This window comes from Myxocyprinus asiaticus, chromosome 42 (assembly GCF_019703515.2).
Source record: "Myxocyprinus asiaticus isolate MX2 ecotype Aquarium Trade chromosome 42, UBuf_Myxa_2, whole genome shotgun sequence".
Lineage (NCBI taxonomy): Eukaryota > Metazoa > Chordata > Actinopteri > Cypriniformes > Catostomidae > Myxocyprinus > Myxocyprinus asiaticus.
Window position 1 is genome coordinate 13853109 of NC_059385.1, and position 15899 is coordinate 13869007.

Consider the following 15899-nt stretch of genomic DNA (forward strand, 5'->3'; position numbering starts at 1 on the left):
TTCTGTGTAAGCTGCGCTTTATTTGAAAATCACCCAAATTCTGCATTATTTGTTTGTCATATAAACAAAAATAGAATCTGCAAGGATGATTGCAGTACATATGCTAAGTCAATGGATAGAATCGCCCTCATATTCGAACCATCCTTCATTTGCTGTTGTATGTACACTGAGCACTGATCAACAGCGCCCCCTATCTTTACACTACTGGACCTACAGCTTATGTTCAGAAACACATCCGTCCCCATCCCAATGACAGCAACCTGCAATCCTCACATTCACACACACATGCACACGCTCAAACATACAAAACCACTCTCCTTCTTCGGCATGGGGAAAGATGGGCCGAAAATGAAGGCGACTCTGCACATTCAGGTTGAAAAGGCAGCCGTATAACTGTCCATGTAAAATAATGACATGCCAAGCATAAAGCAATACAGATCTTCCCCAATGAAATGCCGCAGAATCACAAAAGTAGTGCTTTGCTAATCCAATAAATGCTTCCACCCCGTCCCAACTTGAAACCCCGGGGCACAGAACTGACTATGTGGCGTAATGATTTGTATATTTTTTTTATCCTACAGTATGTCCTTTACGAATGCATGGTGGTGAGCGCATCTGAGCTACTAAGAAATTGCCTTAGACATACAACTGCTTTAGAGAATACTTAGTGCTGTATCAGTCAGTTTATAAGTGTCCATTCCCCGCCCCCCCCACCCCCGTTTTATATTATATATTTTTCATATTTCAGTCACTCTCAAAATCCGAATTATACAACCAGTCATAACCATATGAATGCATATTCCTCGACAAAAAGAAAAACAAAATCATTCATTTCTTCTCTCATGTCCTCAGTGAGTAAATCATAAATAAATACAGACAATACACAAGGAATGTCTACTGCAAACGTCATAACAAAAATTAAAATTAAAGTAGAAATCATAGTAGAAACTGATGTTATAACTTCTAATTGGTGGTGGTTAAATTAGGTAATGCTTGATAGATCATCAAATACAGAAAAAAACTCCACCCATACCCACCCAAATCTCTTGTTTCTGGTAAATAAAGTGAAGCTGATTTGTGATAACCCTGGATAATAACTGGATTCTCTCAAGCTCTCTCAACACCCTTGTGTTTGATTACAGATGCCGATCAGTACAATAACAACACACCGTTTCTGTGTTACACAAATTACAAATTGAGCGTTGTGTCTTCCATCTGACATTTCAGCCCCCCCAACCCCACCCATTCATATTCTGCAATGCCCCTCCCACCCTGCCCTCTGATTCCTGTACAGGTTTGTACTGGGGCCAAACACTCAAAGAGTGCAACAGCCAACTGGAGAGAGATTAAAGGTTTGAGATTTGGTGTGTAATTCATCGTTGGGAAGCGTTGACCCTCCTTTGCCTACATGAACTGCATCTGAAAGCAGAGAAATGCATATTACTGATGTCGTCTAGTGTCATTTTAGGATGTTGCTGGCTGGCTTCGGCATCAACCTGCTGTGTCTGATGCTGGTAACTACAGACCACGTTATCCTCGAGATCATGATGAACGTACACATGACATCAGTGGTTTTGATGGTTTTTAAAAAGTTGTTCAGGACATTAAGTTTGGTTGTTTGTTGGATGACTGAACATCCTGATTTCAAAAGTGCCACAAGATGAACTGAATATGTAAATGTATTCAATAAAGCAGCCAACATGACTGATGAGATGATGAGAGTTCATGAAGCAGCAACTCAAGACAGGATAAATGGCTATGAAAATAATTTAAAACTGAAAGCCCAGGAAAAAAAAAAAGCTTTCTAAATGGAAACATTCATGCAAGACCTTTAAATTACCTTCAAAAACAGGATAAAAAAACCACAGGTTTGGAGCTACGCCCCTTATAACATAATAATACAGCTAAGTTTTAGGGGATAGATTTATATCTACAGATGCTAAACTGTTACAAATCATCATAGCAGGCTGCATTTACACTGTCAACCAATTCCAAATTTTTTAAAAGACATCTGGGACAGATCAGATGAAATCAGATTTTTGACCTTCAGTTTGGGCCACTGTTTAAATGTGGTTCTCTCTGACCGTAATCTAAACACTTGTTTCCAATTCTCCTCTTGTTCATGTTTTTTTTTTTTCTTTTTCTGATTATTTTAACTATTTACTGATGAACAGAAGGATGTCACACTAGACTTTTATTTTGACCTCTTTTCCATCACAATGGCCCTTTTTTAAGATCCCTGGATGTCTGCCTCTTTCTCCCAGTCCACTGGACATTTTTAAAGCCAAATAATGTAGTTTTTTTGTAGAAAGTGTTACACGATGTATTTAACCAACATGGACAGAAAAACTAAATTTCTGCAAACTTTACACATATTTTGGTAACACTTTACAATCAGGTTCCATTTGTTAACATTAGTTAATGCAGCTATCACGAACAAACAAATGAACAATATATTTTTACAGCATTTATTAATCTTTGTTGATGTTAGTTACAATTGTTCATTGTTAATTCATGTTAGTTCATAGTACATTAATGTTAACAAATATAACATTTGATTTTGAGAATGCTTAAGCATATCTTGAAATCAACATCAACTAAGATTAATCAATGCTGTAAAAGTATTGTTTATTGTTAGTTCAGGTTGACTAATGTCATTTAAATTACTTTAGAAAAAGAAATTCAGAGTATAGAAACTAAATTTCAATGTCTCTAAAAAATAATAATAATACATTTTATCTTTCAACAAACTTGAAGTCCCTCTGAAATAAAAGCCAACACTTTGGGTAAATGCTGGCCAAAAGTGCGTGCAAAGACACAGTGGGGGAAAAAAAAAGACATGTCAAGATATCGGATCTGTGCATTAGGCCTTACAGTGTAAATGCAGCCATAGTGATGTTTATAGAAAAGATTAGTATTACAGCTTGCACATGGAGAAATCAGGTAAAGGTAAAAAAGAGGTCACAGTTTTGAAAGTAGAAACACACTCAAACACTGAATAAGCAAGAAGCAGCTGCCTATCACACCCACACACACACACAGCAGACATGCTGTACCTAAAGTCGCTCTAAAGGAAATCCTTCAGAGAGGGCTGTGCAAAAGGGTCTTGTCCCGGAGCTCTGAGAGGACTTGAACTGGAAGGACTAGAGGCTGTAGAGAGCTAGTTCGGAGAGAACGAGAGAGAATGAAGGGGTCCAGGGACAAACAAGAGGAAAATAGCCAGACAGGCTAGAGAATGGAAGAGAGGTTTAAAGAGAGAGAGAGAGAGAGAGAGAGAGAGAGAGAGAGAGAGAGAGAGAGAGAGAGGGGATCTTTGCAAGCTACAAAACCCCACTGAGACCCAGTGCTCTCGCTTTGCAGGGCTGTGGGATGGTACCGATTTCCTGTGCTAGTGTTACTACAGAAATGAAGGGCTGGCGAGGGGCACGACATGTATTTCAAGCTGAGAATCTGGTGCAGGTGTGGCATACATATCCTTCCCCAGAGATGTGTGAATGCCACCATGCTAGCTTTCATATTCAGAACAGCACTGCAATGGCACATTAAGGTGAACTAGTGTATTCTGAATAGAGGCTTTGATGTTCTAGAGCTGCTTCTAGAGCATTCGGAATAGAGCGTCATCAGTCAGAGCTTGACTGATGACGCCACATCAAGAAGGATCATGGGGCTGGATAGCATGAAAAGGCATTCAACTGAAATCTATAGATACGACTGTGCTAGTGGTCTAAAATGGACAAATCTGATTGGACAAGGTATTTTGGTTGTGCTCAAGGGTCAATTGATAGTAGAGAGGTCTTTGTAAGCTCATACCTGTGCCCCTGAGACCGGGCCGAATGGGTTGGCCGGCCGCATCACAGGCTGCGAGTACATCATGGTGGGCTGGGTCATCATCGTCATGGAGCCCATTTGAGGCGGCTAGTACAAAAAATAATACAGGTTCAAATATATACTTGAATAAAAGAGAAACAAAACTTATATATCATAAAGGAATATCATAGATTGTGTTTAAACTAGGGCTGTCAATCGATTATAATGTATAATCAAATTAATTACATATGCTGATTAATCAAGTTAACTGCATATCAGTATTTGCCGAAATGGGCCCTCAAATTAACATAAATCAATACATAATAAAAATGATTGTAAACATAATTCTGACAATTCAAAGACATTACATTATTGTGGCAAACGTGTAAAGCATTGGTTAGACAATACAAAAAGTGGCATTAGAGGTCAATATATTGTTTGTTTTATTTCTATATCGTTGAACATAAGCATATAACTTGCCTCCTGTCCACAATAATACACTATGCAATTGAAGAAGACTGGGCTGTTTTGAAAGGATGCGTTCTTGCTCGAGACAGAATCCTTTGGAGCGTCTCACTGTGGTTGCATGTTTCATTGGTTTTCCATGTCTCTAGTCATACACACAGCGGTTTTAGGATACTGTGATGTAGTTTGAACCTTCAAAAAAATGAGTCTCCAGACCAATTCTGTTGTGCTCTGTCCAGTTTTAAACAGGTGTTGTTTTGTTGCCTGTACAGCTGGAGCTGGGCTGACTGCCCCCTGCTGACTATGACTCACAAATACATTAAGAATAGCTCTGTTGCTAGGAAAATTCCTCATTATGGAGTGTACGTATGGTCAGGGGGCATGATTAAGTGCATAATTATTTTTAACACCAACACATTTTTTTTTATACAGTGCATCCGGAAAGTATTCACAGCGCTTCACTTTTTCCACATTTTGTTATGTTACAGCCTTATTCCAAAATGGATTAAATTCATTATTTTCCTCAAAATTCTACAAACAATACACCATAATGACAACGTGAAAGAAGTTTGTTTGAAATATTTGCAAATTTATTCCTTGCACTGAATTATCACATTAAATTGACAGGCTTAATTTGAAAATAAACAGCCGAAGGATAGGCAAAGTAATTGCACCTCCACCTAACTAGTCGAGACACAATTTTCAAGTGTCCTACGTCAAGTAATTTTTCCACATTATTTTGCTTTTAGTGAGAAAAATTAAGTGACAAAATCAGATACTTTTGATAGTTAAAAGCTGAAGCATGTAATCTCTGTGCCATTATCGTCACTACATGGAATTGCAAATATGATAAAAAGTTCATTGTGCCCTAAATTCATTGGTTAAAAATAATTTTGTTTAAAAAAAAAAAAAAAATACAAAAAAATACAAAAATTTGTGTCAGGCTGGTCGGGATCAGTCACTTCTGAGGTTCCATTCCAGATATGCTGCTACCATATTGCTGTCCAAAAGGCAAAATGGGTCTCTTGAGCCACTTTTCCTCCATTGGGTTGAACCATTCTGAATACGGTACGGAACGGTTACAGAAACATTTCCACTTGAGCACGACTCGGTGCGGCACGATGATAAACCGTTCTCGGCTCAGAATTCTCTGCACGGTTAGCTAATCATACTCAACCATGCTGGTAGAATGGCTTTAGTACCTGGTGACTCGTTTAATGAATCTTCATGTTTTTATGATGATGGTTTAACTAGTATTGTAGACTACATTCATTTTTCTACACACCTTTTTTGTCAGGGGAGTAGATTACTAGCTCATTTAAACTCAAAATACATCAATATATTTTCATATACTATTTTCATTTAATACTTACATAATATTTTGTCAATAAATATCCTTTTTAGCTAGTCTGGGAAATTTTACCTTTCTACATGTTCGTGTCCTGTGTTAAACCACAAGCCCTCAGCAAATTATGGTAAACATCGTGCCTTTTTCCGCTTTACTTTCCTTTCTGCGACATGGTCCATGTCTTTGCTGTTTGTTAGCACAGTAAAACCGGGGAAAAAAGCAGTCCTAAAAACTGGAATATGCTATCATCATCATCCATAGCGCGCCGCACTCGCTCCAATGTTTACCTTTCACGGCTTCACCAAAAGACAGATCTGTGACTTACAACAGTGGAAAAAGAAACCTTAACCGCGCCAGCTGGCCCGGATCGGCACAGAACGGTTTTGCGATGAGAACTGTTCGGCCTTTACACTTCCAGTGGCTTTAGACTCTGCTCTGTCCTGTGATAGACAGGTTTCTCTAAACTATGCTCAGATTCAAAAGAAACCGAGTGTAGAAATTGCAGTAACTACAAAACACTACAACCAAGTGTGAATTATGAAGCCATTGAACCCATTTTTCTCAGTTTCAGTACAGGTGTAGTTACAGTGTTTTGCTGTAGGGCAGCATAGAAGGCAGCTGTGAATGCAGACAGTATTGCTCACTAGGTTTTGGAAGGGAGCTACTGATGGATGTACCAAATGTACCAATCCCCATTTTCCACTCACCATTCCATATCCCATCATGCCTGTGGGTGTTGTGGCAGGAAAGGCCATTACAGAGGGAGCCTAAGAAGACAGGTTTGGTGTTAGAACAGAAATAGCACAGGTATAACACGACATCAGTCTGTTACATTGAAAGAATGATTCTTCTAAACATCTTGAGAAAATTCCACTCATGCAGCCATGACACTACAACTGCCTCAGACAAGCCATCTCAGTTTCCACATTTACACACGCACAGCTCGGTAAGCAAAGGCAACTTTGTGCAAGTGGACTAACAGAGCGCCTTTTAAATTATTTAGCAAAAAAATACTTCGTCTTCTTTGCTTTCTCTCATCATGGAGAGCTGCTCACATCTGGGAAACATTAGAGATGTCTTTACACACTCCAACCAGGAATATAGGCAAGGAGATAGAGAAACAGCATGAGAGAGAGAAACAGAGGGTGTGTGTGTGCGTGTGTTCTCTTTGAAGGCAGAGTGATTAGTTGCAGGTGCAGGGCTCTGCTGCTGGAAGAGAGAAGCTCTTTGTAAAGGAGCTGTGAGATTTTAAGGACTTTAATAGCCATAGACTCACTTTTATTTCCACTGGTGTACTCTGCATGGCTTCTTAATTTTAGCTGACTGAGAGGACGCTGACCAAATTACCAATAAATAGTAAAATAAACATGTTGTTTTAAGAGAACACAGACTATGATGACTAGTACCGATCCTTTCTATTTCATATCTCCCTATATTCCTTTCACATTCAACAGATGTACTGGTCACCAACTAATGAAGTTACAAAGTGTATAATTTACTTTATATTAAAGCTGTTGAAATTAACCCGTTAATGCACACGATTAATCTTAATATGTTTAACATGTTTTTTTTGTGTGTGTGTGTGTGTGTGTGTGTTTTTTTATGCAATTAATGCATTTACCAATTTGACAATAGATTCTGACATTATCTTTAGCGCTGTGTGAGTTCTACACTGGTTGGAATAGGGCAGAACCTTTGCAATGTGTCCGGGGACAATACACTGATGCACACACCACAAATACACAACAGCGATTCCGTGTCAATGATCAAGTGCTGAAGAAAGGAGCTCTAAACCATAATTTTTGTACAAAACAAACCCAAATGTGATTTGTTAGTAGTTTGCAGTCTTTGGAAGATGGAATTGAACTACCACATAAGCATGTCAAGTCTCAACTTAAAAGCCAAACGATACGATACATGGCACTGATGAGGGACTGTAGCGGCAGGCTAGCTTGTTGGAGTTCTCCCATGGAAGGTCTCTCGACTATCACGCGTAATAACAACCCCCCAAAAAAACACACCTACAGAAAGGTATCTTCAATAAAACAGGTGTTTGGCAAATACAAAGAGCTATGCAGTTGCTTTTGAACAAGTCAATGTAATAACATCATGCTTATGTACTGATAAATCCAGCTCATCATATCGTACAAAAGAAAAAATCATTATCCAGTGGAAGGGTTTCCATCAGAATGTTAAGGTACATTATAGATACAAATCAAACTGTTGGAGTTCAAGCTGTATGTATTGGTTTGTACTAAAAATTAAATCAAGATTTTGCACATTGTCCCGTAAATGCTCTATTGGAAACACTCCCATTTCTTCACGCCAACTGACTTCAGTTGTTTGCTGATGGCGGTAAACAAACGAAATTGATGAGAGGAAAGGGCAGAGGAGGGTCAGAGCTTTCTACCATGCCAAAGTGATGTCTAGTTAGATCAGCTGATGAACTTCAGTGCGATTCTATACACGCATACACACACACATACACACACACACGTCATACACTGTGACCAGGCGGTGTGGTTAATATTCTCATGCGTTTCAGAGAATTATTCAACTTGACATCTGACTTACGTATTGTGGGAAAAGCATGCCATTCTGTTTATCCCCCGGACGAGAATGGTTACACAGTGCAACAGACACAATTAAAAGGTGTTCAAAACACAGTAAGACACAACTCACACTGTAAGCACACATATTTGACACAGACAAGATAGTTAAAAAAAAGCAGTTCTATCCGGTGAAGTGTGGACTACAGCACTGTTCCAAAACCTTGTGAGCTGTCTACCAACAATTTTAGAATCATAGATGCATTCCCAATATGAAGGCTATTCCAAACAGTAGGCAGCAAAATTATGCTGTCTTATAAGACTTTAAGCAAAAATTTAAGGCAGCATTGTATATGTTCTCCACTTATGAGGCAAAACTAGAAAAAAAATGTTTATTTATACATCATATTCTGAGCCTTAGCAAACGGAATGGTATTTGGTTGAAATCTGGAGATATCAATTAGGAATATCCCACATCAGACTTTGAATGGAACGCAGCATTAGTTGCATCTCTTGTGTGCTTCACAGATCATGTGGCATGTGAGTGACAGAGCCTATACAGTGGAGTCTATATAGTATTTCAATTCAATCACTTATGAGGTTCCATTTCAATCAGGATGCTGCCTCAGAAGGCATCTTCTTAAGTAGACAGTAGATGGCAAGGCAACTCACTAGTGTTTGAAACAGAGCTTGTTTCAGAATCAGTGGAGTATCTTCAGCTATTGTCTATGTATTGGCTGAAGAAAGCTTTTTTGAGCATTTGGCTCAAAGAAAGCATATATTTTTGTCCTCACCATGGTGGCAGGGTTCCATGTTGTGCTCGGAGCCATCTTTGGTTGCCAGTTGTTTCCTCCAGTCAACTTCTTCTCTCCTGGCTGACTCCAGTGGATGTCACTGAGAAGGAATAGAAGAAACAATCATAACATTACTTTGAGTGTGGATTAAATTTTGAATTATGACTGAGACGAGTCCTGCTGTAAAGGTTCATACTTTTTCATTGTTCCATTTCCAATACCGAGATCTGTAAGAGAGAGAACACACAAACTGATGAGGACTATTTCAGACATTGCGTAATGCTAAGTGTACTTTATAAAGGTGTGATCACACTGCACTTTGCGCTCCATTTACTTTCATTTGCAAGCATGCGAATGTAGGAGAGCAGAAACACAACTGATAACAGGAAATCTTCATAACAAGAAATCTTAGTTTAATACAGTGGTTCTCAATTTTTCTTTTTGAAAATGATCAAAAAAAATAAAATAAAATAATTTACTTTCAAAACATCCAAAAATAAGATAAATAAAAAGTGATACTGCTGCAGGAACCTTGTTAATACATAACAGCTCACCTAAAAATTTTCATTTCTGCCATTATTTACACACCATCATCGTTCAAAACAAGTTTGACTTTTTCCATCCATGAAACACAAGACTGAGGGAAGAGAGTAGGGCTGGGTATTGATACAGATTTCCTGATTCGATTCTGATTAAATATTAATATGTCATATGCATGCATATGTCCCTTTTGCATGCATATGAAAAAACATCATCTCCTAGCTAATGCTGTTAATTACACAGGGGCCCTTCTAAGCACATTTCTAAAATATAAATTTACTAATTATATTTTTAAAATGTTTCTTCATTTTGGTCAGATTTAACTTTTTTAAAAATGAACAAATCTATGTATTTAATCAATAAATTTCATATTGTATTGCATATATAATTTTTGTTATATGTTTATTGTTTAATTGCATTATTAAACAGGTTTTTACTTTGATTTCTTGAACATGTGCTTAAAACCAGTGCTGTCTCTTTAAGAAAACAGACATTTCTGTAAAAAGCGTCTGTAAATTAGCTCATGTTAATGAGAGAGGACTCTAATGGCTTTATTTCATCTGTGTTATGTGTGATTAGAATTATTATTATTGATTTTTAATTTTTTATCAACAACTGACTGTAAAGAACAGAAAATATATTAAAAGAGACATTCAGTGACAAAAGGGTTGCATGTTTCTCATCATCAGAATCAGCTTTATTGCCAAGTATGCTTTCACATACAAGGAATCTGTCTTGGTGACAGGAGCATCCAGTGTACAATACAAAAACAATACAAAACAGCAGCAAGACACAGATAATAATAAACAATTGTTATACACATACGTACATACACAGACACTCACATACTCACATACATACACACACACACACATACCTAATGCAATCTAATACAAATCTGTTATCTGTTATGTACAGTGCAAATACAAATCTGTTGTGTACAGTGCAAATGTTTTTTTTTGTTTTTTTTTTTTTCCCCCAGAGGAATGAAATGGCAAAAGAGGTTGGATGTGTTGGATAAATATATATAAAAAAAAGACTAAACTGTGTATTACACATAGTTATTGCTCAATGGGGCAATTTAACTGTTCATGAGCTAGATAGCCTGAGGGAAAAAACTGTTCCTGTGCCTGACGGTTCTGGTGCTCAGGGCTCTGAATCGTTGGCCAGAAGGCAACAGTTCAAAAAGGTAGTGGGCAAGGTGAGTGGGGTCCAGAGTGATTTTTCCAGCCTTCCTCACGCTGGTGAGAAACCATCTGGGCCTGAAGCTTTCCTCGTCTTTTGTTTCTGAAAGATGTGGCTCACATCATCTTCACAGATCTTAAGTGCAAGTTGAGTAGCAGGAAGGGGGAGGAGGGAGGTTGCAGGAGGTGTTGGTGTTTGTGTGAAGTGAAGGTCAGAGTGGGTGTGGGGTGTGAGATTGGGCCTTTCAAATCTGCAGTAGAACACATTCAGGTCGTCAGCCAGTTGTTGGTCCACCACAGGGTTGGGGGTAGGAGTCCTGTAATTTGTGAGTTGTTTCATGCCACTCCACACTGATGCAGGGTCGTTAGCTGAAAACTTGTTTTTCAGCTTCTCAGAGTATCTTCTTTTAGCCACTCTGATTTCCTTGTTCAGTGTGTTCCTGGCCTGATTGTACAAGACTTTATCCCCACCCCTGTAAGCATCCTCTTTGGCCTGACGAAGCTGCCTGAGCTCTGCTGTAAACCACTTTAAATAAGTCCTAGTAGGAATGCACATATCCTCACAGAAACTGATATATGATGTAACAGTATCTGTGAGCTCGTCCAGGTCTGTGGCTGCAGCCTCAAAAACACTCCAATCCGTGCAATCGAAGCAGGCTTGTAGTTCCTGCTCTGCTTCATTGGTCCATCTCTTTACAGTCCTTACTACTGGCTTGGTTGATTTTAATTTCTGCCTGTAGGTTGGAAGAAGATGAACCAGACAGTGATCCGAGAGTCCCAAAGCTGCTCTAGGGACAGAGCGATATGCATCCTTTATTATATGTTCCTGTATGTTCCTGTCTCTGGTGGGGCATGTGATGTGCGCTGTTTGTATTTGGGCAGTTCACGTGTGAGATTTGCTTTGTTAAAATCCCCAAGAATAATAATAACTGAGTCCGGGTATTGTTGTTCCGTGTCTGTGATTTGATCAGCCAGCCGTTGCAGCGCCGCATTCAAACACGCATTTGGTGCGATATACACACTCACCAGAATAAACGAGGAAAACTCCCGCGGTGAGTAGAAAGGCTTACAGTTAATAAAGAGTGCATCCAAATTAGGGCAGCGCATCCTCTTTAACGTTGTTACATCTGTACACCAACTGTCATTGATGTAAAAGCATGTTCCACCACCTCTCGTTTTCCCTGTTAACTCCGTGATGCGATCTGCTCTGAACAGCTGGAAGCCCGGCAGATGTAATGCGCTGTCCGGAATGGCTTCACTCAGCCAGGTTTCTGTGAAGCACAAGGCAGCAGAGGTTGAAAAGTCCTTGTTTGTGCAGGTGAGGAGATGTAGTTTGTCCGTTTTGTTAGGAAGAGAGCGGAGATTCGCAACGCTCGGCAGTGTTGTTCGAAAGCCCCGCCGACAGAGTTTGACCAGCGCACCGGCTAGTCTTCCTCGCCTGCGTCTCCTGAACAACAAAGCCGCGCCTCCAACTAAAATGTCTAGCAAAACGTCTGAATATTCAAAAACCGTGTCATTGTACACACATTACATGAAACAACTTTACTCTCAACATGTAGTGAAAGGATCTCACTGCTGAATACACCACCACTATACTACACAATCACTAGTGAGTGAAATCTAAACATTTACCAGCCAGTTGCCAAAAATATAAATTTTAGTCACATAGTGCGAAACTGATTGCAAATTTAACTTCCTCTCATTGTAGTAGGTTGCGCATAGTGTAAAATATTGATCTTGGGATTTAAGAATCGATATCAAGATCATTCAAATAAAGATAGCGAGCAGCCATATCACCCTGCAGCTCTCGCCTGGTTGCCCACTGAAGCTAAGCAGGGTCGAGCCTGGTCAGTAGTGCCTGACCGATATATCGGTCGGCCGATATTTTCCTTTCACGATATATTGATATCGGTGTATATTTTACCGATATGCGCCAATATGACAACTTTTTTTCAGAACATATAATGCAGAAAAAAATACTTTAGAATTGGTGCCATAGTGTAGTTTGTCCAGCAGAGTGTGCTCCGACTCCACTGTTTACAGAGCTGACTCTGAGCTGACAGTGGCTCTGCAGACAAGGTGGAATTAAACGGTGTGGATTTGAGTGATCTCTTCTCATTAAATTGCTAACTAGTTTGTGAAATACATACTGGAAAGTTAATAAAAAATTACCCCATCATTTTATATAACTAATATAAAGGTTAACCCTGTCCCTGACAACCATGTCACTCATGTTTATCACATCTGTTTGCTGTTAGCCAGCTATAGTTTGTCAGTACAGTCAGTAATGTAGCAGATTGAAAGGTAAACATCAGAGCATCTTTTTGCAGCTCAGCAGACAACGGTGCGGTGGTGGATTGTGAATGGTGGGTGTTGATTTCACACGTCGCTGTTACCTAGTTGGTGAGACACAATGCTGGAAAGTAAATAAAGTCCATCTTTTACTCTCCGTGACAACGAGCTTATAGATAACTAGCTAACCATGTAGCTACTTTCATTGTTGTCAGCTGAGTGGAAGCTAATGAGTAAACATGTATTCACCAAACTGTTTTGTTCAGGATTCACAGTTTGATACCCCCTTCAACCGAACAATTCCTTTCATTTCATTTACAAAATGTAAAAGAAGTCTGGTTTTCCAGACATTAAAATAGGATACGTAATAAAAGTAGATTTAATAAATAGTATATTTGCCCTGTGTAAATAATAATATATAGGAACTGTATCTAAAATAAATGAGGGGTGATACATACTAATACAACAGGCTGGAAAATAGACATTTATTCATTTTAATATCTTATATATATTTTGAATGTGTTGAAACTTGACACCGGGCGACGCACCCTAAAAACGGCACCGTTAGAACGGTTTCATGCTGAAGAGCCACTTAAAAGTAAGCTTTTTTTTCTCTCTCGTAAATGTAAATGAGTGTAAATGCCAACACCATCAAATATGTCAAAAGGACTGATGCCTGTCAACCAAAACATGAGCTCATTGATGTCATTAAATATCAGTCTGCTTTTTTATTCCATCCTTTACTCCTGGTTGGAGGCTTCCGTATATATTTAGTTTATACGTAGGGTTACGTCCTACCTAAATGTAATGGTGCAACGCTCAAATATTTAGTACAGCGTAAATTGTGACTTAGTGCCCATTTACGCCACAACTAGGCTAAGTTGTAACGTACGTATAGCTGGTGCAACCGGCCCCTGAAGTTTATTTAGCTATTTATTTTAATTGATTCTTTATTTAAATGGTCAGCATTTGACTGATACTAAATAGTACTGATGTTTATTTAGCTATTTATTTTATTTTAATTTATTATTTATTTTAATGGTCAGCCATTGACTGATATTAAACACTACTGATGTTTATTTAGCTATTTATTGTATTTTTATTCTTTATTGAAATGGTCAGCAATTAACTTCTACTAAATATACAGTACTACTGTTAAGCTATTTAATTTATTTGTATTTATTCTTTATTCTTTATTTTAATGGTGGGCAATTGACTGATACTAAACATATAGTACTGATTTTTATTTAGCTATTTATCGTATTTTTATTTATTTATTTTCTCAGTGTTCATTTCTAGAAATTGATGACAATGTATAATAATAATGTCAAATGTTCTTTGATAAAACTATTTGTTTAAGAAAGCAGCCTTCTGAGTACCTTTGCAAACCTAAGGTTGCTGCTGGAAGGTGTTAGTGAGGCCAGCAGGAGGTGCTCTCTTTGCAGTCTGTGTGGGTTCCAGTATTGTAATGGGGACAGTACTCTTTTGGATGAGAAGTTAAACCGAGGTCCTGACTCTCTGTGGTCATTAGCGCTTTGTGGTCAAGCGCTTTGAGTGCAGTGTTAGGAAAGTGCTATATAAATGTAACATTCATTCATTGCTATGCATCGGTAAATCAATATTTTTACCAACCCCTAGTTACAATTGTCACAATTTTATTTTAATGTGTGAAAGTGAACGAAATTTGAGAGTGGAGCATTCTCCAACACCCACTTACAGGCACACCCCACACTTTGAGAACCACTGGTATAAGTAGTAATAGCAGATCATTATAATTTACGTATAACGTACACTCACATGAGATGAAAACTCATTTCAGTCTTGGCAGAAAAAGCTGCTTTATTCTACACACGATGCGGAGCGCAAATTTCCAAAACGTAGGATAGCAGGGAAAGAGTAATTAATATTCATGAAGAAAGCAAAATCAGATTGAACGTTTCAGTAATATTCATCAGGAAAGTGCTACCTGATTGGTCAGAGAAACTATAACCTACCTCTGAAACTTCTTTAACAAATCAAGTTGCACTTTACTCATAAATGGGTAAAGTCTTCCTCTGCCATCCTACTTTTCGGAAAACATTAGTGCCACCATGTTGAGATCACATGACCTACTGAACATAACATTAAACGTACAATTTTCTGATAATTACTACCAGAAAACAGAGGGCTGTTTGTTTTATGCTACAAGAACAAGACACTTACTGCCCACAAGGTTGGCCAGAGAGGAATCCAAGTCATCAGAAACCAGTTTGCCAGATTGTTGGGTACTGGGCGTCAGGCCCTGGTTGGGAGAGGCCACTGTAGGTTTCAGAATGCAACCTAAAATATCGTCTTAAAGAAACAGAGCAGAGGGAGTGGGAGAGGGATAAAAGACACAGACAACACACATAAACAAAGAGCTTGTTTAAGTTGGGTGGAGAGAGAGAGGCAGCCGCCCTCAGAGCAAATGATGCAAAACTGAAAGTGAAAGAATGTGGATAGAATCTTGTGTAAAGTCAACTCACCCAGACATGCAGTGCCATGCAAAGCCAGCGGCCCAAACAGATCGTATCACACAGTGAGAGGAGAGAAAGAGGACAGAATGAGCAAACTCCCAAAACTTCACTGTGCACTTATGGTGGTCTCATCTTAAATGACATGGGCACACATTTAAGTACAAAAGACAAGTATTTTTTTTTTTAAGAGAGAGGGGAACAGGATCAGATGTTGTTGCGAGCTGGATTCGAACTCAGCAGCAGTTTCAATCATGGCCCAATTATGATATCACGATGCATTGAATCCAATCATATGTATCACATTGTGAGGTAGTTGGCCTAGCCCAATCTTATGAGCACCATATCAACAAAAAAGCACTTTGATTTCAAACCAATCAAGATTAATTTTTTTTTGTTATTGTTTTTATCCCCTTTTCTCCCAATTG

General features: G+C 38.7%; 1 protein-coding gene across 17 annotated transcripts in view; it reads right to left on the bottom strand.

Annotated features, from left to right (window-relative positions):
- Positions 1 to 15899, bottom strand: part of LOC127432513 (phosphatidylinositol-binding clathrin assembly protein-like) — a 52595-nt gene continuing 36696 nt past the window's right edge. For 4 of the 17 annotated variants that reach the window (XM_051683694.1, XM_051683701.1, XM_051683703.1 and 1 more), the window contains 8 exons: positions 15182 to 15310; positions 9160 to 9190; positions 8964 to 9063; positions 8195 to 8218; positions 6328 to 6387; positions 3811 to 3915; positions 3057 to 3160; positions 1 to 1419 (listed from right to left, as the gene is read on the bottom strand). In XM_051683694.1, coding sequence (XP_051539654.1) covers positions 3068 to 3160; positions 3811 to 3915; positions 6328 to 6387; positions 8195 to 8218; positions 8964 to 9063; positions 9160 to 9190; positions 15182 to 15310 — 542 coding nt within the window. In that variant the 3' untranslated portion in view covers positions 1 to 1419; positions 3057 to 3067. The remainder of the gene's footprint in view (positions 1420 to 3056; positions 3161 to 3810; positions 3916 to 6327; positions 6388 to 8194; positions 8219 to 8963; positions 9064 to 9159; positions 9191 to 15181; positions 15311 to 15899) is intronic. The other 13 variants (XM_051683696.1, XM_051683704.1, XM_051683710.1 and 10 more) reach the window with 8 other exon arrangements.